Below are 25190 nucleotides of genomic sequence, written 5' to 3'. Positions count from 1 at the left end.
TATGGAATAACTATGATTCTTAAATAGGCAGTATGATAGGTAACAAAAATAAGTTTATAGTTAATAGGTTTACTCGTACACCGTGTTCAAAAATTTCATAGTTTATTGTAAAATTGCATTGCATTTAATTTATTTTAAAAATCGCATAATGATGATATTGGTTAATTTTTTTTTCATTCCATCAATATTGTATATCAATTATTATTATTATAATTGTTTTAAAATATTCGTAATATGATAATAAAATTAATAATCATTGTTTTTTAAAAAATATTATAAATAGATAAAAATTAAAAAAATTTTTTTAAATTATAAAAAGAACAACACTATAAATTATTATAAATAAGTAATAATACATTTATAATTTATAATGAAAATAAAAAATAACATTTGTAGGTTGATAAAAAATATTGTGGTTTACATTGCCCGGTATTCCACTTTGCACGTAACATATATATCTAATATAATATATTATCGTAATTTTGTATGGTTTACGTAAAAATTTGTGTGATTGGATATATATATTGATATGTAGGTATATATAATATAAATACCTAACCATCTTGTAGATAATTTTGTCTTCTACAATTTTTGTTTGAGACATTATTTTGTACAACTAGTATAAAGCGAGATATCAATGAAAAGGCTAGGTACTTGTTTTTATCGAAAAAATCGTTTTTAATTAAAAGTGTACACTTTGTTGGCCTTATAATGCAAAAACAATAACTTTTAGGTGAAAATGTCATATGATATTTTTGTATATAATTACTTCCTCTACAATTTTTATCCAGGACTTTTTTTTTTGCACAACTTATTAAAAGCGATATATTCAAATAAAGATCAATTTCGTGACCTTTGACATCGAATTATCTTTAATGCGTCAATGCGCGCATGGTATCGATGACGACTTTTTACATGATGTTTAAACGATGTCATAAAGGTGTTTACCAAAATTGAGCTAGATGGGAATTTTTCCAAGCTGAACCCATTTATTCCTCTAATTTGACTGGACTATTTAGCATGTATAAAAAAAATATTTTTGGTATCATTCAGTATACCTCACCTTTTATGACTATTGAGTACCTATCTGATTAGAGCATATAAAATGATATGTTTAGCTATACTCGTAATTTGTATTAATACTAACTGAAATTATTTCTTATTACAGTTAAACTGTGTACATAGACCATTTTTAAACATAATTCCATTACCCAATGTAATTTGTGTTATGATTGATGATCAAAACAAGATGTTCATTTTGACAAATTGATGTAAAATTAACATTGTACATTTTTTGAAAATTTCGAAAGATATAAGAATATAAGAAATTACGAAATACAAATCTAGTCGGCTCACACGTTATGAATTTATAAAATCTATGTGCCCTAACTTTGACAAATAATTGGATTTTTAATATTATACTATTTTTTTTATATGTTTTACACTTAAATAAATCATTTAAAATCGCTTTTTTGTGTTTTTATATATATTATTTACATAGATTAGTATGACTAATCTATATCTGCCATAACTTCAATGAATAATTTGATTTTTATTATTATGTTATTTTTTTTAAGATTTTATAAATTTATTAACTTATGTTTATTAAATATTATGTAGGTAGACATATACACATTTTCAATAAAAAAAAATATAGTGGTAACCAAAGTAATTTTTCGTTTACTATGAATAATATTTCTTTGGGCGAAAACCAAATCACTCTTTTTTGTGTTCGGGTAAAAAAGGTCATTTGGGCGAAAACCAAAAGGTCGATTTTGGACGAAAACATGTAAGCCACCTTTATAGACCAGTGTTGGGAAGGAAAAACTACGATACCTGATCTGCATATGCGCTTGGTTGCGACTATTTAAGGGCGCATGCGCAGTAGCGGCCCGCGAATGGCGGCGACTCGTCGCTAACACGTACATCATTGATGTTGTATGTAATCTACAGGCAATGGCTCCATCCATTGTATTTGATCTAAGGTTGCCTAAACGGTCAGACTGACGATGGCCTGTTTGGCATATCTGTTTTTGATAACTATTTGCGGCCAAATTTTTGATTGTTGGAAGCACAGGTTAAACTAAAATTATAAACACTTCATATAAAAATTATTTAAGACGGTAAGGATAAGAATCTATAAATCTATATTATAGTATACAAAATAATTTGTAGTGTACTAGTATATATATAGTGTGTACTGACTACGAACTTATATTAAATTTTTAATAATTTTTTTTTTTTAGATAAATTTCAAAAACTATTAGATTAAAGTTCAGCGGTAAAACATAATGGCCTCAGTAAATAAATCATACTTAGATGACCCGAAGTTAAAAGGATCGATAGAAAAGGTAATACAAGTCTTTGTTAAGTTTGTGTATAATTTTAAAATTATTTTAACTCTGGTTTTAACCTTTTAAAATACAATAATTTAAATAAATTAGGAAAGCGTAAAAGCGTACTTGTAAAACTTACAAGTTTCAAGAAAAATTAAATTGTAAAACAGCCCAAATTATTTGATTTGTGAGAATTTATAATGATATATATATTCAATTATATTGAATGTTTTTGAAAAAATTAAAATGTATACGTTCTTAGCTATTATAACTCATTATTTTATAATAATATGTAATCCACTATTTTTAGTAGTATAATTATTTTTTTATTTCAGAAAATAACTCATGATATTCTTGATAATGTGGAAGAATCATATGAAAAAAGGCCTTTATATACATCAGTTATGGCGTGTTTGGGATTTTATTTTTTGATTTTTATTGGATTGATAAATCATATCGTTTTTACTCCCAAAGTAGCTACTGAAAAAAATCGCAAGGTATAAAATTAATGAATTTACATATTTTATAGTCATTAGTGATTGATCATTAGACTCATTACTAATCTATAATACATTTAGGGATATCCACCACTGTACAATAAATTTGATAGCATATATTTGAGGTATGTATTTCGGCGTGTTAAAGACTGTTTTAATCGAGTAGTTTGTGGTGTACCAGGTGCTAAGATTGATATCATAAATAGGGTAACTCATGACAGTCGTTGGTCATTTGAGTAAGAATATTTTATTATTATTTATGACTATTATTGTTTAATTTAAATAATACAAATTTAAACATATTGCAGGCTTCTGGACTCAAAATCTACTCTTCTCAATTTAGGTTCATATAATTATTTAGGGTTTGCTCAAAGTGAAGGTCCGTGTGCAGATGATACGAAAGACATAATAAAGAAATATGGTTGGGCAGTCAGTAGTTCACGTCAGGAACTTGGAACCAACAATATTCATTTAGAGCTCGAACAACTAACAGCTGCATTCTTAGGTGTTGAGGATGCTATAGTATTTGGTATGGGATTTGCCACTAATTCTCTGAATTTACCTTCCATCATAAATTCTGAATGCTTAGTACTAAGTGATGAATATAATCATGCGTCTATTATTTTGGGGATACGACTGTCAGGAGCCACATCTGTAGTATATAAGCATAATGGTAATGGTTTATTAAATATTTATAAAACAAATAATTTAAGTACCTAATTTAAATATCAAAATATTTTATTTAATATATTAGATCAAAACGTATATTTTGATTTGGTTTCTATTTAAGCATGACTTTAACAGTTCTAAGTTTTAAAATACAAAACATGACAAAATCTTTATACATTTCAAGATTTATACTTTATTTAAATCTTCTTAAAATCTATTTATAGCCAATAACCATATTATAATTTACCTATTTTTTAGATATAATACATTTAGAACAGTTAATACGACAAAATATTGTTTCTGGTCGACCGAAAACCCAAAAACCTTGGGAAAAAATATTTATTGTAACTGAAGGCATTTTTAGCATGGAAGGATCAATTACAAACCTTCCAGATATAATTGCTATTAAAAAAAAATACAAAGTATTTATCAATTATCTTGATTATGGATAACCATATTATAATATTACATTGTTATTTGCAATAATTAGAAGAAACAAAACATTTTAGGTGTATTTATATGTTGATGAAGCTCATAGTATTGGAGCCTTAGGACCAAATGGCCGAGGTATATTCGATTATTATAACTGCAGTGCAAAAGATGTTGATATATTAATGGGCACATTTAGTAAATCATTTGGTTCAGCTGGAGGGTATATAGCTGGCAGCAAAGTATATATAAAATATAATTTTCATTAAAAAATATAACAATGTTTTATGTTCAAATTAACTTTTAATTATTGTCCTGTTGGCTATTAAAGGATTTAATTGACTATTTAAGAGTAAATAGTCATGCTTCATGTTACGCCACATCTATGGCACCTCCTGTAGCTCAAGCAATCATAACATCTATGTCGATGATAATGGGAAGAAAACACGGAGAAGAGGGTAGAAAACGAATTATCCAACTAGCAAGTAATGTCAAATATTTCAGAAGGAAACTTAAGGCCTTGGGTTGTGTAGTATATGGCAATGACAACTCTCCTGTTATTCCTATGTTGGTGTATATGATATCTAAAGTTGGGTAAGTACCTATAATATTAATATTTTTTATAAAGAACTGTCCTATTATTCTTATTTCTTTCAGTGCAACAGTTAGAGAGTTCAATAAATTTAATATAGCTACGGTTGGTGTTGGTTTTCCAGCTACTCCATTACTTGAAGGAAGAATTCGTTTTTGTATGTCAGCTGCTTTGTCAAAGGAACAACTTGATGAAGTAAGTATATGTATTATGTGTGATATTTATGGATACTTTAATAGGGCAAATTTTTATTCAATTACATTTTTTTTCATAGTTAGTAGGTACTTTTTGCAGTTTGATAGAAATTACTTGCATATTTTGTGTGAATATTTATTTTGATACATTTTTCATCTTTAGACCATATTACAGTTATATTTGTATTTTTGGTATCTTTTTGAAATCTTCTTTTATTTTATTTATTTAAGTTTGTTGAAATTTTTACAACAAAAATAAAGGATTATGTCTTCAAGTTCAGATAATACCTAAAACAAGAATTCTAATTTTATTTTTTATTTCAATAATTGTTATATTTACTTCTTTATTTTTATATATTATTTTTGATTCCTAAAAATATTTCTAAAAAATGATTCATGCCATTAAAAACTACAAATTAATAATTTAATTTAATGCCAAACCAAGTTTTTAATAAATTGACAATATTGGTTATAAATACATGTATTAATTAAATTAATTGTTATTAGTTAATACTGTAAAAAGTGTGTAAAAGTACTTAAAATAATATTAATAACTTGTATAATTTAATACAATATGAAACATTTTATTTGCACTCTATTTACTAATTAACATTTAATATAATATGTAGGTATTATATATTTATTATTAAATTATACTTATTTATATTTGTAGGTTCTGGTTGCCACGGAAAAAATAATAAATAAACTGGGTTTGTGTTATTCTAAAAAAACGATTTCCAACGAAGAAATACTATACGAGAACCCATATTAATTTGAATACCACTGTTTTTATTTTTGTTTCATAAGTTAAATAATTTTGTATTGTGTACATTTAATTTTTGAAAATTCACATTTAATACAATTAATAAATAAACTATAATAATACTCAGAGAACAAGACTTGTGTGACCATGATAATAATTATATTAAGCTGCAGATTCACAATGAAAGTAAACCGCGATAGAATTGCTCGATATAGTTGCTTTTGCACAGTGTACTGTCACTGTATGAACTCTACGATAATTACTATCATTAAATCTACAAAAGCATTTTTCTATCATCGTGTGACCACGGCTTTAATTATTTTAATGAAAACATTTTTTCATGATAATTTTTTACATGACAAATCAATTTTAATTTATATCAGAAGTCTGATGTCACTATAATAACAAATTAAAATTACACTATTTAAGTATAAACATTGGACCACTTGCATATTTATTTAGTAGTTTTCTAAATGGTCTTTAAATTATTCAAGCATAAAAAGTATAATTAATATATGGTAATTAATAATTTAATATAAAACTATAAGATATACCTAAAAAATATTTTTTTGATATAATATTAACATATACTATCTACCTGTCCTACCTGTATATTATGTAACATTGTAATCAAACAAATTACAAATTGTAAAAAATTCAAAATATTAATTTTTACAAAATAAAAATAATATTCTTTTTACTATTTTTTGTATTGTATAATCAAACAAATTACAAAATGTCAAGAATTCAAAATATTAGTTTTTATAAAAAAAAAAGTACAAGCCATTCATTTATGAAATTAGGCAATTAAAAGTTTAGTTTTTGTTATGATTTAGATACTAATTACAAAAAAATTGAATAAATATACTTAAATTATCATTGAATGCAAATTGAATTTATGATAGAAATTAGAATAGTTGAAATTGTTAACAGATAGTCAAATGATTTTTCACATACATTAGATAGATACAAACATAACTCTTCATTTGTTTTATCAGTTGAATTCAATATGAAAAAAGCTGTAACAACAACTGCTGCTGCTGTAGTTATTTTGTCAAACTCTGTGTCTATTAGTTCCAACCTAATAATAGCAAGAGTATCTATCATTTATATTTTGTACTGCAACATTAAATATTGTAATAGTTTATAATACTGTTGTAAAGCTTAATATTTTTATTTACTTTCCCCTGTAAGTATAGATTCTATAACCTGTTTTTGATACTGTAGCCGATCATAAAGCTCTTGTTGATGAATATAAACAAAATCTGTTAGCAATAAGCATGTAGAATGCAAACTATCCGTAGCAGTGAATGGGATCACGTCAATGAAATATTCAACCAACATAAATATTGATGGTTCATTCAGCTAAACCAATTTTATATTACTGATAAATATTGATATTTTTCATTATAATATAATTTAAAATTTAACCATATAATCAACTAAACGCAAGACTTCAGCTTCTGAAAAACGAACATTTTTTTTTGTATATATAAGATCGTTCGCTTTAGTATAAATTTGATATCTTTTAATTTAAGACTCTATGCACAAACATGAACATTTTTATTAAATTGTAAAAATCTACTATAGGTATTTTTAATAGTTTTACTATTGTAAAATTCATATTTATTTATTCAAAACATTTTACATCATTCAATAATTTAAATTTATAATTCTTTAAAAAAATAATTTTGAGTGAATATTTAAACTATAAAATATAGGTAAAAATGATCGTTACACTGATTTAAAAATTTCACCCACTTATTTGAATGTTTACTATAGATTTTCTTATGCTTGTAAATGAAATATTCAGATAAAAACCTAAAAATTTTCAATTAATTAGTATACACGTGTAATATGTTCATAGCCACTAACTATACAAGCTGGTGTATTTTGTACATCAAACTTTCCATTTATCTTTTTCTATTTTACTTCATAATTGTTTTCAGTTATTCTACTATAACCTATCCTTATCATATAATATACAGGGTGATTTTAAGGCATACTCGCCCCCATTTTTTCCTTTCAGAGTGCACTTATTCAAATTCTGATTGTTAGAATTTTTAAGTATACTTTAAGACCATCATTTTTAAATTCCTAATATTTTTGTACTACCTAAGGCGAGTGCCCTGTGACAATACACACTTCTGTTTTTAAAATGAGGACCCTCCCCTTTTTACTGAAAATGTTGATATAACTAAATAGAAATTCTAATGAGTAGTTTCTGAGTTATTAAACTGATTATTCAAAGGATAATAATCCTTAAAAATGATTTTACTAAAATATAAGCTACATGTAATATAAGATGTAGCATTTAATATTTATTGTACTTTGATCATTTTAAATTCTGAGAGAAGCGATGAATGTATTGATTTTATAATGATGTGTTTTTTTTTAAATTTTTTATTTTTGTGTCTGTCATCACCTTTTAGGACAGTAAAAGTGCTTGGATTTTCTTCAACAGTAACTTTTCTGATAGGAAAGTGAATCTAGCTGGTACATTCGGGGGTCAAAAGTAAAAATTTCTCAGTAAATCATATTTTTCAACTGCTATTAGAACGATATATTAGGAGCCTTATATTAGAATTCCACGCTTTTTTACCCAATAAATAAAATGTATTGATATATATATAAAAAAAAAACTAAAGAAATTCGAGTGAATATCAAAAGTTGTAAAAATAAAAATTTCAGACGCTCATAAAAATTTAATTTAAGTTACTTGTAGACATTTTTTTTTTTGATAAAGGTAGACAAACTTATGAGCTTAGAATCTAAAATTTAAAACAAGGCTTCACGTAAATAGGTTATATATAAATTACCTTATTCACAATAACATCATCAAATATATCTACTTGGTAATATCATAGGCTGACTGACCGTTTTCGCTCAGAATCGTTTTTCTTATACAATGATATTATATCATTGAATTCAAATTTAACACCATCCATTACAGTGACCCACTTTTCACCTACTGTACAGCAGAGCGACATCCACTTACCCACCTTTTTAAAAATAATTTGTATTGATAAATCAACAGTAATTACTAATAATTTTAAATCGCTTAACCATTACCATAGAAATATTATCTGTAGTTCCTACACAGTCATAAAACTCAAAAAGTACCTACTCTTCTGAATTTTGATTTAGATACATCGAAATTCTCATAAGAAATATCTCCTGAATAATTAAAAATGAAAAAGAGTGATCCCTATATGAAAAAAACAAAGATTTGTATTATCCTTAAGTTCAACAAAATATCTCAAGTATTCAAAAATATGATCTTCATGTGTATTTGAAAAATTACAAAATCCGCCATGCATGTACTATTTTTAAGTTTTGCCACTTATAAGTTATATTGGATGATAATACCGATTATTTATGTAATATTTAATTATTATACTGGTCAAATCGTACGTTATGTGAAGTAAATTATTTTATAAGTAGATAAACAAAATTTTATAATATGTAAAACCATATTGATGTCTATGTAAACCAAATGGGTGTATAAAACGTGTAATTATTGAAAAACAAATAGCGCATATTGTAGTTTTTGCGCATTTGTACAACTTTTGGTGAAAACGATCTAAATGGGTAAGTACCATTAAACTTAAATGTTTTAAAATTTTGAATGCTTCTCTTGTAAAATTTAAACTACTGTACCATATACGCAGGACCGGCTCAAGGGGTAGACGACATAGGCCCATGCTTAGGGCGGCACTTGAGCAGCAATTTAGTAAGAGGGAGGTATTTTAAAAACACTGATAATATTATATTGTTAGGGGCGGAAAAATTTGATTTTGCCTAGTTCACTATTTTCACTCGAGCCGGTCCTGTTTCTGAAAAATGTTATGCTTGTTGTTAGTTGTTTTTTGATTAGCTATTAAAGTATACATAATAAAATACTGCACTACTTTTTGTTTAATTCTTTATTATTCCTTATTAATCTTGTTTACAATAGTATAGAAACATATTATAATCCATCAAAAAGCAGTCTAGAGCTTTGATGTTGCTGACTATATTATAGTACACCTATATATGCACTACTTAATATAAAAAAAAGTATATTTTACTATTTAAGTACTACCTACCACTAGTGTAATAGTATAATATACATTTTTAAACCGTGTTTCTTTATACTAATAAAAAATTAAGTTTAATTCGTTTACAAACAAATGTTTATATAATATTTTAAGCTCGGTTATAGGTACACCTACTAATATCTATATCTTTGATCAATTAATAACCGATCTTTTACCGTAGGCCTTATAACCTTACCAACTACTATATCTTTTTCATTGTCCTAAAAGTCGGCAATTCTCTGTCCGATGATCAAATGCTAAAATTAGTAAATACTTAATATATATTTACTATTTTGTACTCAGAAATCAGATACTATCCTTTTTTAGACATTCACGGTTTATTAAAATGTTAGGAAACACTGGCTTTTTGGCTTATGACATTTGTTAAAACGCGAAACACTTCTGTGAAATTTGTATGTAGCATACAAATTGTTGATGAATGGGCAAACAAAATATGAATTATTTGTGGAAGTTCAAAATAAAAAAAATTAGATGTTATTGTTCACTTGGAACGTTTAGTTGATACTCATTGGTCGTAAGAAAGTAAGTAAAGTACGAATATACAAAAACCAGATATTTATCTTATACTTAAAACTCTGTCGGAACTTCCAAGTGCTTTTACTGAAACACTAAAAATGTTGACTAATTTATTCATTTTACCTGTCACTACAGCTACCAATAAGCGTTTTTTTTCTTCTTTGAAATGAGTTAAATCATTCTTAAGAAGTACAACTGCCTAAGGAGAGTATGCAAGTTATGTTAACTTGGAAGAAGCTGTTGATATGTTTGATAATCATATCAAATAATAATAAATAAAATAATAAAAAAATAATAAAACATATCCTTTAATAGTTTAATGCATTAATATTTAAGATACAATTTTATGTTTTCATAAATAAGTTAATTTAAGTGCTGTTAAGTATAATTAATATACAAATAATTAAATTATAAGTATTTTTATTATTATTCCATTAAACTTATTGATAGGTAACATATCGGATAAGTAAACAAATTAATGTTTTACTATCCTTAATGTTACTAATTTTGAACCCCTTACAATTTTTAAAAAGTATTATGATAAAAAGTCGGCAAATTTAATCATCCCTTTCAAAATCTGAAATGACGCCCCTGAATGCAACATAATTATATAAAAATTAAAAATACTGTAAATACAAGTTATCATACAATTTAGAATTTAAAGAACACTTCAGATTTTGGAGTTTTATTAAAATAGAAAAATGTTGTTTTAATAATAAAATCATTTTAACCTAAGTTATTTTATAGGCACTTATAACTATGAACGGTTTTAATGTTATTGAAAACAATAGTTGAACATTTAAACATATTATATTCTGATGAGAAAGAATATCAGTAGCTACCAATCCACAGCCACAATCATGTTCAGTAGTAGGCTGTAATATAATGCCCTTATATTTTAAATGATGCATAAATAAATATACATAGGAAAACATGATTTATTAACAACAATAACAACTGTATTAAAATCAAGGTAAATAAGGCATCTAATAGTAGTTATTATATACATTATTAAGAGTATTAATTATTTATAATTAATAAGTTTTGATCAAATACAAATCATTACCAGTTGTACTACGTTTTTAAAAACGAGTTAAAAACATAAAAAATTGTATACAATTTAAAATCAGTAAGAATTGAAATACATTAGTTTAATCTAATGTTATAACACATAAAACCGATCTTGAATTATCTTTTTCTTGATGTCTATTATTTCTACTACTCCCAGAGCTACCAGCTACGCAGTTATTGGACCCTGGGTTTGAAATGTTTGGAAGGTCAACATTATTTAACATAGAGGTTGATTCTATTAATGGGCGTGATCTATCACCATTAATACGTTCGTCACTTAGGTCACTTTCAGAAGGATTTGTTAGGTCTTCATTTTCTATACCATGTTCAGATTCTTTTACTTTTGATGGAGAATATTTAAAACATTTTGATTTTGGAATAATCTCATCATTATCAACATTGGCTACGTAACTTGTACTATTATCTGCATCATTATCATCATCAGAATCTGATAATGTAAATACTTCTATGTTGTTTGTAGATCCACAATCATTCGTTCTAGAATTGTTTGAAAATCCTATATTATTTTTTCCATAAGTCCATGTCCCATCTTTAAATAAAAGAATACTTTCACATTCTTCGCTTAAAACTGGACTATTAAGTATGTTAAAAAAATACTCATCAATTTCAATGTTTTCAAACTTCATTTTTTTTTTACATAATGGGCATGTCCATTTTTCCTTTTGTTCATTCATCTGTAAAAATTGTATTGCATCGAAACACTGTAAATGTATACAGTCTACACCTCGAGCAGGAAGTTTCATTCTTAATTTAGTTAATGGATCCTTAACAGTAGCAAACACAGATTCTACACCCATATCAGCTTCACTTTCCATAGATTTTTTAATGAGTTCTTTAGTTTTATCAGAGGAACGTTTGGGTCTTTTTTTAAGTTCTTCAAGCAGATCATTCCAAGTCAATCTGCGGGCCACAAAAACACCAGCCATAAATTTGTGTGGTTCATTTGTCCATGTAATTTTTAATGTGTTCTTTGCAGAATTTCCTAAATCTGTTTGTTGAGTAATATCTATAGGAATATTGCAATGCCACGGAGCGATGCCCATTATATTTGGGAAGTTTAATGTAGGTAAATTACATTGACGATCATTTACAGAAACTGTGATATTGTAAGGTAAACGTTCAGTAACATTTTCATTAAGTCCAACTTGTAGTAATCTTAAAATAATTTGAATTTTATATTCTTGCCTAGCAGTATTCCATGAATTAACAATATTATGTCTAACATTTTCTGTTAGATGAAATATCCCAGTAAAGTCGACAGAATCAGTTTTAGTCTGGCAGTAAACAGGTTTAAATAATGATTGTACTGTTCTAAAGAATGGTAAGTGTTCAAATCTTATATCTGGACTCACGATTTCAACAAAAGGTTGTGTAGGATTTGGTCTTGGTGGTATGTAAGATTGGCTATGAATTTGAAGGTTGTTTCGAGGTTCTCGTAAAAGTTGTGGTCGTTGTTGAGGTTGTTGGTTTCGTTGTGGTCTAGTGTTATAGACTTGTAAGATTTTATGTTTCAAATTTATATTTGTTAGTGCAGGATCAGTTAACAAGCTCAAAACACGTTTGCGTAAACATTGTATGCTACCAAATTGGTTCTGCTTAACAGCTTCTAAAATTTGCTGTAGTTCATTTAGTCTTAAATCATATATCACCTGTTGAATGTATTCAATATCCGCCTAAAATCAAAAAACAAAAACAAATTATAGTTTAACAAGTAAGTAACTTTATACAACTAAAGATGAGATAAAAAAATTAATAATTTGTAATGCAAGTTTAAAATATTACTTCATCATTTCATGTATATTTGTACAGACCTACACCTTGCTTATTATTTAGTTATTTATAATAAATGTCATACTCATTTGTAATAAGCACTAAAAATAATAGCAACATTTATACATGAATATACCTACTTAGGTATATTATTTTTTGTTTATTTATTTAAAATAGGTATGTACTCTTTCAGTTTGTTAAATTCTTGGAAAAAATTATTGACATCTATTAATTTGTTAACAAGTTAGCCTATACTAATCTGCACTTGGTGGGACTAGGCCTCACCTTGATAACTGGAAGTCTAGATTAAACCAAACAAACAATCAACTGTGCATATTCTTCTCGGATAAAAGGCTAAGTGCCACTATCTAAAATTTTGGTTATGATCTGTTATCGCCCTGCCATAATACCGCTAATATATAACGTTTATATTATAATATATTTGTTTTTAATTAATTACAAAAAAATTATAAAAAAAATTATAATTAAATACCTATCAAAAAATTGAATTATTTAATTTACGATTACGGTATATTAATTATTATGGTATCACCATGTAGGCTAAAATTCTGAAATGTCCGATAAAATTTGATCTAATAAGTATCCTGTTCATTAAGCTTTGGCTGCTACATTTTTAGCAGCACCAAGTAGTTTGTTTCTTCCATTTGGAAACATCTAACATTTTCCCCACGTTTTGAGAGTCAGCTCCAGAGGTAGGGTCCAAAAAGTTTTACTTAAGGTTAACTTGACCATGATAATAACCTACTTCTTGAGTATTATAGTACGATTTCTAGCCATCCAAAATTATTATTTGTTGATTGCAGCGAGGCAATAACAGAGTAGTACCAGAATATCTTATGCTATTCATAAACACCTTACTAAGGACAAGGAAGAAATTTATCTTATATATAAAAATCCCGTGTCACGTCTTTGTCCGGAATAAACTCCGAAACTCCTGGACCGATCTTGATGACATTTTTACAATGTGTGTAATTTGGCCGAACTCAAAAGATAGGCTAATTTTAAAAAGGAGAGGATCAACTCCGAGAAGTGCTAAAACGGGAATTTTGAGATTTCAGATGGAAATTTTTGTTTATAAATGGTTGCCATGGGTTTTTAATAATAATAAAAAAAAAAACCATTTGCTTTACTTTTTAAATATAAATTATAATATAATATCAAACTATAAAAACGTGAAATGAAATTCTCTGTACAGGCTGAACTCTGGAACTACTTATCAGATCTTCTTGATTTTTTTTCAAATAAAAGAGTATTTCACAGAAAAGGTTTAGGTATATGAAAGAAAATTTTAGGTTGCTATTGGTTAATCGGGCATGTTTGTTGATTTGTATTATTATTTTTTGTCAATATACAAGTCAATATAATATGAATAATATAATATACAAGAAGATCTGATAAGTAGTTCCAGAGTTTAGTCTGTATATAGTCTCTGTATTTATATAGTTAGACATATATATAAATTAATGTTTGTGGGTAGATTAGACCTCTGGGAAGAAGATAGGTTAATTTACAAAGGGTTAAATTTGTTTTTTTTATTCATCGGATTTTAGTATGGTTAGGATAGGATAGGATTTTGTATAAATTGATTATATTAATTCATCGAAGGTGGAATTAAGTAAAAGCGACAAATTTGGTATAACTTTGATACTTCAGAGTTAAATTATACACTTACGTACAAACAGCACGGCGGGGTCCGCGATCTACCGCAGGTAGATTGCCTACCTGATAATGTACTGCTGCGAATTAGAATTTTTATCCTGGGCAACAGAAAAGTTAAGATGAATTTTGAGCACCATACACCGAATACTAAATAACGAATTGAACAAAGTTTGAGTCATATAGAGTTGATGCATTTAACGGGCAAAAAAGTGCACGGGATCAGCTAGTTATTATATAAATGTATCTATTTACAATGCATACATATGTATTTTGTAATCTATATTATAAGTATAATTACCAATTCAAAATAAATAATTACAATCCAGATTAACAGCATGTCCAGACGAGCAAAGTATGAATTACGAGATTCTACTATAATGTATTATTTGGCTTTATTATAGGTTCAGTATAACTATGTTTAAATTTCTGCTAGGTGACTGCATAATAAACTAATAATAATAATAATTAAAACAGCATCAACATTTAACATGGCACCTAGTTATAATGATTCTTTTATTCATAACTAATTTATTTAGGTACCTAACAACTTAACATTGAATTTACAATTTTAAAAATAACATGTTATTTATGAAGGTATGGAATATTGTGATGTGTAATTGATTGTAATAGGTAGATTTATGGATACAAGTTAAACAATGATTAATAAAGAGTTTATTATCTAGGGGTATATCTAGGGGTTTATTATACAATACTTTTAAGATAATTGCTTTAATATCTACCGTAGCCCATGTAAGTACAATACTTAGTGGTGCCGAATCCTATGTCCATGTGTTGCGGTTGCAACACATGTTTTAAGTGGGTGGTAGTACCTATAGGCTTAATTTCGATTTTGTATTTAAATATAATAGTAAGGATACTGTGTAATATACTTAAGACTCAAAAGTTACAACTAGTAAGTTGCACACGTGCACACAGGGATATATACAGCACATTTGAGAGTACACTTACTACAGTCTACAGAGACCAGTCTAATTTATTAAACATTAGGATTGTTTCCTCCCTCTGGCCCATGCGCAACATGCTAAACCAACTAAATAGACAAAACGCATTTTTAATTAATCTTCGAGGTAATCTTAGACTTTACAGAGTAAAAATAGACCCATTGTAAAAAACATAGACAATAATATTTTTGAAGGTATTGTAGCTCCCCCCCCCAGTTTTATACTTTTATCCGTAGATTAGGTATCCGAAGAATTATGAATATGTGTGATTTATTTTGGTCTTGTTACGATTATTGTGTCAATATAATTTAATAATATATAGACTCGTTTGTATCGATTTGCGTGTAACCAGTTTTATTATCAACAGAAATAATAAAATATACCATAATACACAAAAACATCTATTTTTAATTTATTATTAAACAACTAATATTATCGTGATAATATTATATTATTACAATACACTCGATACGAGCTAATAGATTTTATACGTATTCTCACATCAGTCACATTTAACTGCATCATTAATTGTCATTTCAGCAAAATAGCAAATCTAGACTTGTTTGCTCTGATTGTAAAATGAATTGTGAATCAGGTATACCAACTAATAAGAATAACATTACACTTCAAAGTTTAGCTGATTCCATTAATTTTATGGGTAATAAATTCGATGACTTCAATATCACCATTTCGAAATTACTTAATGAAATGAAGGAATTAAGAGAAGGGAACCAAAAAATATCTGATATTAATAAAATCTTCTCAACCGAAGTAAATCAATTAAAACAAAAAATTGATGATATTGAACAAAAATCGCTTGAAAAAATGGTCGAAATATCTGGAATATCTACTACCAATGGTGAAGATTGTGGTAAGATTAGTGAGGAAATTGGCATCAAACTTAATGTCAATATTCAGGTTAAAAAAAGCTGTAAGAATTCCTAATAAAAATAATCAATTTTAAAAAATACTTGTTTGGTTAAATAATAAAGATATGAAGTCTAATCTCGTCACAAAATGTAAAAGAAATCGTTCTTTTTATGCCAACCAAATAAATGTTAATTGGTCCAGCACTGTGCGAATTTACACAAATGAACATGGAACTAAGGTTAGAACACATTTATTATACAAAACTAAAGAAGCTGCTAGATAAAATCATTATAAATATGTTTGGACAAATGATGGCGATATCTTAATACGTAAAGATGATCAATCTAAAGTAATTCGTATTAGAGAACTAGGTGACATAGCCACAAAAATACATTAATTTATTCTGTTTTTTTTTTCTATTATAATTGTCATATTGTACTTAACCACATTAATTAATGATTAATGATATCCAATTTTGTATATCTGATATTGATCAGGTTAATTCAGTTGTAACACAAAATATTGGTGACTGAAATACTTTAAATCTAGGCAATAAACAATTTTCCATATTTGCTATGAATATAAGTAGTATTAATTGCCATTTTGATGAATTGTTAGTATTATTAAGTACTTTAAATAATATTTAATAGTTGATATAAATAATATTTAATAGTTGAATAATAGTTAATATTTGATGAAAAACTAAAATGGAATTATCATGTAGATAAATTGTAAATACTATCAGGACATTATTTTATAACTTTAAAAGTTTAAAATATAATTTAGATATTAAACAATTGAGAATTATTTATATGTCTTTAGTTCAATCTTTAGTTTATTATGGATTGCCTTTCTGGGTTGGTGCTTATAATTATTATTTAACTCCTTTAAATACAACCATTAATAGCTTAATAAAAGTTATTATCTCTAAGCCGTTTCTATATCCAACAAATCAGTTATACATTGACTTTAATGTTCAACAATGTTATATTATAAATCTTTGCTTTTACTTGTTTATAAATATAGACATTGTTTGAATACCATAGAACATAATTATAATACTAGAAATAAATGTTATTCTAATCTTAATTCTATTAAATACTATAAGACTGTAACCTCTCAGAGTCCTATTTGCAAATGTACTTAGTTGTGTCAGAAATTAAATTTAAATCTTTTTAACTTCAATAATATTAACTCTTTAAAATCTTATATTAAGCTTAACCAGTTTGATTATGTTATACTTAGTTATGATTTGTAAGTTTTTTTTTTTTGTTTTTACTTTATTCTCTCATTTTCTATTAATTTTTTTAAGTCATTTTGTTTATATATTATAATGTAATAAGAAACTCATTTCTTAGCACACGCTTTTAACTTTTTAAAAGTGAGTCAATATAATTTATTCTTACTTTGTACTATCACTGAAAATTTATATTGGCAAAATAAACTTATTATTATTATTATTAAATAAGTTATTGAGTTGTATGGAGAATTAAAGCATTTTTAGAACGTGAAGCACTTATTAGAAACTATAATATGGATTTTTGTCAAAACTATTTAGAACTTGGAAATACAGTAACACTGCCAGAATATATTCATAAAACTCCCAATCAGGGTTCTGATGAATCTGAAGAGTTTTTTGATGATTTTGAACAAGATAAAAGTGACGATGAATATGAAGCATCTACCAGTGATGGAACTTATATTGTAAACTCAGGAAGTATGAACAAATTAATTCCATTATTTTGTGTACTTCAGTTAAGAAGTGTATTTCCAAGTCTTTATACATTGCTACAAATTGCTGTTACAATACTGGTGTCTAGCTGCAGTGTCGAGCGATCGTTCTCGAAGTTGAAACTTGTTAAAACCAAATTAAGGAGTATAATGACAGAAGACGGGTTGGGAAATTTAATGATATTTACATGTGAGGAAGACTGTGAACCAAACACTGAAAGAGCTATCAATAATTTTTGACAAAAAGTACTTTATTATCAAAAGCTTTAACATTAATTTAATTTCTAATAAGAATTTAATAATTTTTATTTATATTTTATTATTACATCTAAAATATGTATTATGCTTATGGTCCAAATAAGGTATTTGTTGGATTCAAGGATAAATATTGATAAATATATACATTACACTTATGTTAAGTACCTATTATCTATGTACAATGTAGCACACGTTTCTAGTAGTATTGGCGATATAATTAATAAGGCAATTAGTATATTATAACATGCTGAGGCTTGTGCTGAGGTCATTGCAAGAGCGTAGTATAAAACAATTAAGCTATAAAAGTGTAGTCACACGTCTCTCCTCGGGAAAGTCTCAATATTCGTAAGGAAGGAGGCCAGTTGACTAGAATACCAAGTACGAGAACCAACTCTGTCTCATGACAAAATTTTGGCCACTACTACGACTACCCACTCCAAAGGACACAATCATATATATAGGAGCCCGTGGCAAGAGCTCATCAGACGGTTACAGAATGGGTTAGCTAACGATTAGAGATAGCCAAGACACTTAGAGACAGATCGTAACACCACTCATAGTCTTAGATATCATTAGAGTTGTAACACCGCTCACTTCTCCACCATAGTTTATATTATTGTAATTTTGTACTTTGTTAAAATAAACACACAACATAACCAAGTGCATAAAGTATTCATTTCTACGTTGATGTATATATCGACGTCAGTTGGAACGTAACACTTATATAGTTATATAAATGGTTTAACTCTCCCGAATCTAAAACAAAACATGTTTTAAAAAAGCAATACCAAGCCCCGAGGTCAACAGTTTTAGCTTGTCTATAATCTAGCTATAATTAGTAAATACAATTAGTATGTGGTGAAGATAGTATACATTATGTGGGTCTACAAAACAAATTTATGTGGTGGGCGTCTAAATAAAACTTGCATAATACCGCCACATGATTTGTAATGAACCTCAGCGCCACTGAGTCCAATACCTATGCCCAGTTGATTTAGCATGACGTTATTACTTATTAGTTATCGCAATAATATAATACGGGTGGGTAATACTTACGAACATATAGCAACACGATTTCGGCATTTTAGATTCGCCAACGATCCTGAATTGAGTGAAAATATCACGTTCAAACAACGGGTTCAATAAACAATCGTCGTGTGGTTTTTCGTCCGAACCCGACTTAGGTTAGGTAAACGATTCGAAAACGGACGGTACACAATAGAAACCGTACTCAGTGATAATAGTATTGCCATCCACACGATAAAACCAAACGGTAATGGCGCGCCGCGAAATATAAAATTTCCAAATTATATTACACTACGACAACATTCTGAGCATCGGACGATCAGAGTTCCGTCAATAATTTGTAATCGTACACTCTGGATCACGGTTAAAGATAATAATGTAATATATTATATAATATTATGGATTGGACGAGACGATGGGCGGCGTCGATTTTACTTTGTCGCGAGAATAAAATATAATATTGTACTGGTACTACTGGACGCCGAACGAACCATGATAAGAAGACCGCTAAATGCAAGGTTTGTATAGCACGGTTACTGCCACCAACTACAACAACACTTATATAATAATAATAATAATAATAATAATAATAATAATATTTCTATAAACTTTGCGTCAGCTGCAGCTGCTGCTGGACGGTGTTACGAGTGTGAAGTTAGCAATTGATAATAATGTGTACAATGGGTGGGCCTATACGCAATCATGCCCCAGACGTAACCCAAACATAAACCCAAGCGTAATAAGACCATAGTAGACCTATAAACTAATGGACGGCGCTTAGAGAGACAGGGGTCTGGGGTACGATGTAGTGTGTAAGAGAAGAGAGAACGCGGGGGAAATGTAGCATTAGTTTCACGCGTCGACGACTGCACCCCTCTGTGTTCTCTTTCTCTCTTTTCTCGCTTCGTTCTTTCTCCTTCCTTTCTCTTATACGCGATTCCCGTGCATTGACGGCAGGCCGGACTGGAATGCACCGTCCATATTTTGTTTATAGGGTATACGCATACGACTTGATCCCGAGCACACGCCACTTAGATTACCTACAAACGCATATTATGTTGGTACAACAATATAATGCGATCTTCACAATGTATTATAATGACTAGCCGATCCCGCGCACTCCGTTGCCCGTTAAATGTACTCAACGTCAACGTCTCTATATGACTGTACAGTTTTCATTGATTGATATTCGGTGTGTGGTGTTCAAAAATTTATCTCAACTTCTCCGTTGCCCGGAATAATAAATAATATTAGATGAGCTACTACGGCTGACGTCTGACACCCTCTACAATAAATTATGCCACTCTAAGCGGAGCAGATAAAAGAAAAAAATATGAAAACAGTGATCGCCGGCTTACTACAACAGTTACTGATGATAATTGTAGACACTAATACAATTAAGAGTTAGATATGTATTATTAAATTAACGCCTGAAATATTAACATCAACGGCTGACGAGTCGATTGTTAGGTCATCATAATTATGACTCGATTACTAAATATAATAAAGAGGTTACAGTTCTGACTTCACTTGTCAACTTATTATAATCGAGAACTATTTATCTTCCAAATTTCAAACCAACCGTTTATAAAATATGTCAATTCATGATATAGCTGATACTATATACTATTATCAAGATTGTCAAGGAAGAGTTGAATTCTATATTTCCCTATGTATTTATCGGTAGGTACTAACAATATATATGCCTCACCTGAGCAATAATTTTCAAAGCTTCAACTTATAAAAAAATATTTACGTAACACAAACAGACAAGATAGACGTATAGTTTTATACAATAATATTGAAAGAAAACAAACTATTAACATAGAAAATATAATAGATAATTTTGCCAACAAAAAGGAATTTTTTGAAATGAGAACAGTACCTACATATTATTAGCATATTACTGTTCTATTTTTTTCAAAGTTTCTAATAGCAGGTCAATGTATGGTGTGTTCATTTTTATTTTCATATGATAATTATTTATATTTAATATTAATAAAAAAGGCTACAAATTATTACTTTTATTTATTTATAAATAAATATATATCTGTTTTAATTATGTTAACCTTATTTTGTATAGGTAAGTAAAAGTGAAATTTGTAAAAACACTATTGAAAAACCAAAAGATCCCTCGCTCCGCTCAGAATCTAAAATCAGACATATTTGTAAGACCAAAACATTTAACATTCCATTCAAAAATAAAACCAATAAAAATTATTTAAATATAAATTTATTTAAAAAATATAAAATTATGCGGTTCAATAGGATCGGGGTAATTGTTTTTTCGATAAAAGAAAGTACAGTATACATTATAATTTATGATATAAATCGTATTTGCACAATATGGCATAATATACTATATTACTATCGATTCAAATATTGCTTATTATTGCCATTACTTAGGGAAAGAATTATAAATAATATTCACAATTTAAATTTTATTTAATCACCTAATATTTAATAGAAAAGTACACAGGTGAGTAGTGGACTTTGACATTTTTCTTCATATTTGACAACTAATTGATCAATATTATTGTCAAGATCTTCACTTCTGGACAACTAAAATGGAAATAAATTTACATAAATATTCAATAGATATTATATAAACTATATCAAAAAAAAAGTCTTACCAAAGTAACAAATTTGCAAATTAAAAATGCTCCAATCGTTATTTCTTCATGATTGTCTTGAATGTTTATGTTGATGACATGAACTAGCTTATTGCCAAAACTTTGAATAGTTTCAAAATCTAAACATATAAATATGATTTTAATTTTTATAATAATGATACAATTGCCAATTTTAACATACACTCAAGTACTTGATCATGTACTCTCACTTCACACGTAATGACTACAGTGAATTGCTCAATGCATTGTTGAAGTATTTCTGGATGCTGTTTAATTCGCTATATTTCTATCCAGAATATTTAACAAACCATTTTAGGTATAACTAAATACAAAATTGTGTTAAGAAAATAATGACAAGAACAATTAGGAATTTGTTGACAAAATAATAATATATTTAATAAATTATATATATCACAATGATAAACATATAAATTATATATAATATTATTTTAAAAAGTAAATTCAAATAATTTATAAACAATTATTTTTTATATGTATTACGATAAAAAAAACATTATTAAATGAAGATTTAAAGTTTAAACTGAAGTACAATGGGTATTAATAGTAAACATTTTTTTTAAAATTTATTAAGTATATTTCTAAAAGAATCTAGTTTATGGCTTGAACTTTAAATTGTGCTCAAACTTTTAAAGTTAATTGTATTTAAATTATAAATATTAAAAATCTATTTCATAATATTGACAACGAAAGAACAATCAGTTCAGTTAATAAACATTTTCATTCAACAACATCATAAATATTTTGAATTAAAATAATTTTTGTTTATAGTACGCAATGATTTATTATTTAATTCAAATTTAAATTTTAACAAATACATTACAGTTGCCTAAAAAATGACTAGGTTCACATAAAACAACAAAACCTACTATACAGCAGAGCAACTTCTTCAATTTTTTTCTTAAGTTCATAAATTTATAAATTTTATACTATAGCCTATACTGCAGGGATTCCCAACCACAGTGCCGTGAAATTCTTTAAGTGTGCCTTGTAATTTATGTTTTATTAAGTGTAGCTTGTGTAAGTGATATGAATTTAAGTTAAAAAGTTATGTATGTAAAGTAAATATGCTTATGATTATTTATGTTTTGAATTTACGTTGAATGACTAGGTATTGACTGCCATTTGCCTATTTGTATCGTCAAAAAATAATATGTATTTATTTCTTTGTGTGCCGTGAAAATGTATTTTAAAGATTAAATGCGCCGCTAAGTTAAATAGTTTGGGAACTACTGGCCTATAATATAAAGTATTAACTGTATTTATAATTTAAAAGCAAAAATAAATAAAAAATATTATTTAAAGGAGATTATTTAATAACAAGTTTTAAGGTTTAACTATTTCACAGGGTCAAGTTTGAATTTCTACAAAATGTTGGTTAAACTTTTTCCTAATATTACTTATTATTGTCTATGGAAATTAATTCAATTATTACAAATTATTGTGAATCAAAATCACTATGTCAAATAAATAAAATAAATAACTAAATCAAAATGTCTGCACCATGGCTTAAATTTAAAATCGTTTTTACATTTTCGGATATTTAAATGTTATACAATTTTAATGTTTATCGTTATTGTACTTTCAAACATTATTTGATTTTTTCCGTTAATCATTATTATATTTTAAAACATTTTTTTAATTTTTTGTTTTTTGTTGAACGTTTAATGTATAATTTTTTTTGTTTTTAAATTATATTGTTATTTTCAGTATATATAGGTAATTAGATAACCATACTTTGATGGAAGAACTATCAAATTAGTAGAGTTTGTTGTCCAGGATAGGTTATTTTCAATCATCCTAGGGTCTTTTAGTAAGTAGCTATAAATGGCAAGTTAGTGTTAGTTTGGGTGTCAAATATTGCTTAAATATCATGACATAAATGAAAGATGAAATAATAGATATTATTAAAAAAATAATATTTATAACAATAATACAACTTGAAATGGCATAATAATGTTAAGGTTATATAAATATTTAGTAGGTAGGTACACCAAACCACATGCTCACAGTTCTGTATCTTATTGAAATTTGAATTACAGAATTAAACTAATATTTTATAAATCAAACAGGGATACAGTATTTCAAAAATATCAATTACTGTTAACATAGGTTTGCCAACATTAGATTGTTCATAGTTATAACTTAAAAGATTCATATTTATATAGACTATAAGCTTTAAAAACAATCGTAATGTTAAGTTTTTTTTTTCAATAAAAAAGCACAAAAGTTATTTTGAATAACATTATTTGCATTTTTTTTTATGTTACATATTATACGTTTATTATTTATTTTTAATCATTAATTATGATTAATGATATTAGATTAATTTCGTTTTTCGTTTATTGTTTTTCATTATTTTTGTTAGAACGTTATAAATAATGTTTTGAAGCCCTAGTCTGCAATACTTTAAGTTATAGCTCAGTAAACATTACTATATTATTAAATAAAGTAATACAAAGTAAAAAAAATAAAAATACTATTAAATTGGTTTATTTTAAAGGATACTATGTTGTGTCTTTATTCTATAAATGTCATCACAAGAACATCCAAAATAATATATATTTGATTTGTCCGGCGCTGTTCCAGGTAACTTCACCTTGTCACCAGTTCTAAATGATCGAACGTTGAAACCTTTTTTTCTATAATCATAAATAGAAATTAATTAAAAACATTTCATACCATGATAAATATAATATTATATAAAATAAATATTGATAAAATTATTATTATTATTATTAACTTTACTATTAGAATTTAATATATCGCAAAAGCCAATCAAATAAAATGTATATAAACTATTAAAGTATTAAACATTTTCAATATGTTATTAAGTTTACAAGACATATTCGTATTTGTGAAGTGTACTGTAAACTCCAGGAATTTAGTAGAAGGCGAATGTGTCCTTAATAGTAATCAAATAATACTATGTGGAAACATTATTACAGAAAACTTAAGTTTTGAAATATAATTATAAAATCTGCTTCATTGCTTTTTTGCTATTGTAATTCATAGAGTGCATGTATAAAATGCTTGGTGCTTTAAACATCGCAG

The 25190-nt window shown here is 27.1% G+C and overlaps 2 protein-coding genes and 2 pseudogenes across 2 annotated transcripts; 1 reads left to right on the top strand and 3 right to left on the bottom strand.

Moving 5' to 3' along the window:
• Positions 1-2291: 2291 nt before the first annotated feature.
• Positions 2292-5489, top strand: LOC132936660 (serine palmitoyltransferase 2-like). The gene is made up of 9 exons (XM_061003423.1): positions 2292-2351; positions 2672-2833; positions 2915-3069; positions 3142-3506; positions 3761-3924; positions 4012-4173; positions 4263-4525; positions 4589-4718; positions 5391-5489. Exons 1-9 carry the CDS (start codon positions 2292-2294, stop codon positions 5487-5489), a joined length of 1560 nt encoding a protein of 519 aa, XP_060859406.1.
• An 867-nt stretch (positions 5490-6356) lies between these two features.
• LOC132934282 (uncharacterized) lies at positions 6357-7417 on the bottom strand (annotated as a pseudogene).
• Positions 7418-10579: 3162 nt separating this feature from the next.
• Positions 10580-19941, bottom strand: LOC132936964 (E3 SUMO-protein ligase PIAS3-like). The gene is made up of 2 exons (XM_061003778.1): positions 19516-19941; positions 10580-12861 (listed from the first exon to the last, which is right to left on the bottom strand). The coding sequence occupies exons 1-2, from the start codon at positions 19540-19542 to the stop codon at positions 11248-11250; spliced, it is 1641 nt and encodes a 546-aa protein (XP_060859761.1). The 5' UTR covers positions 19543-19941; the 3' UTR covers positions 10580-11247.
• A 2004-nt stretch (positions 19942-21945) lies between these two features.
• LOC132934272 (RNA polymerase II subunit A C-terminal domain phosphatase SSU72-like) lies at positions 21946-24983 on the bottom strand (annotated as a pseudogene).
• Between the last annotated feature and the right edge of the window lie 207 nt (positions 24984-25190).

The sequence above is a fragment of the Metopolophium dirhodum genome, chromosome 1, assembly GCF_019925205.1.
Source record: "Metopolophium dirhodum isolate CAU chromosome 1, ASM1992520v1, whole genome shotgun sequence".
NCBI classification, from domain to species: domain Eukaryota; kingdom Metazoa; phylum Arthropoda; class Insecta; order Hemiptera; family Aphididae; genus Metopolophium; species Metopolophium dirhodum.
This window is presented reverse-complemented; position numbering and strand designations above follow the sequence as displayed.

Excerpts from the sequence above, each read along its gene's own strand:
- LOC132936660 (XM_061003423.1), top strand. The coding sequence starts at position 2,292 with ATGGCCTCAGTAAATAAATCATACTTAGATGACCCGAAGTTAAAAGGA. Across the intron at positions 2,834-2,914 it reads CTACTGAAAAAAATCGCAAG|GGATATCCACCACTGTACAA; the intron begins GTATAAAATTAA and ends TAATACATTTAG. Across the intron at positions 3,070-3,141 it reads GACAGTCGTTGGTCATTTGA|GCTTCTGGACTCAAAATCTA; the intron begins GTAAGAATATTT and ends AACATATTGCAG.
- LOC132936964 (XM_061003778.1), bottom strand. The coding sequence starts at position 19,542 with ATGCCGAAATCGTGTTGCTATATGTTC. Across the intron at positions 12,862-19,515 it reads AATCGTGTTGCTATATGTTC|GCGGATATTGAATACATTCA; the intron begins GTAAGTATTACC and ends TTTTGATTTTAG.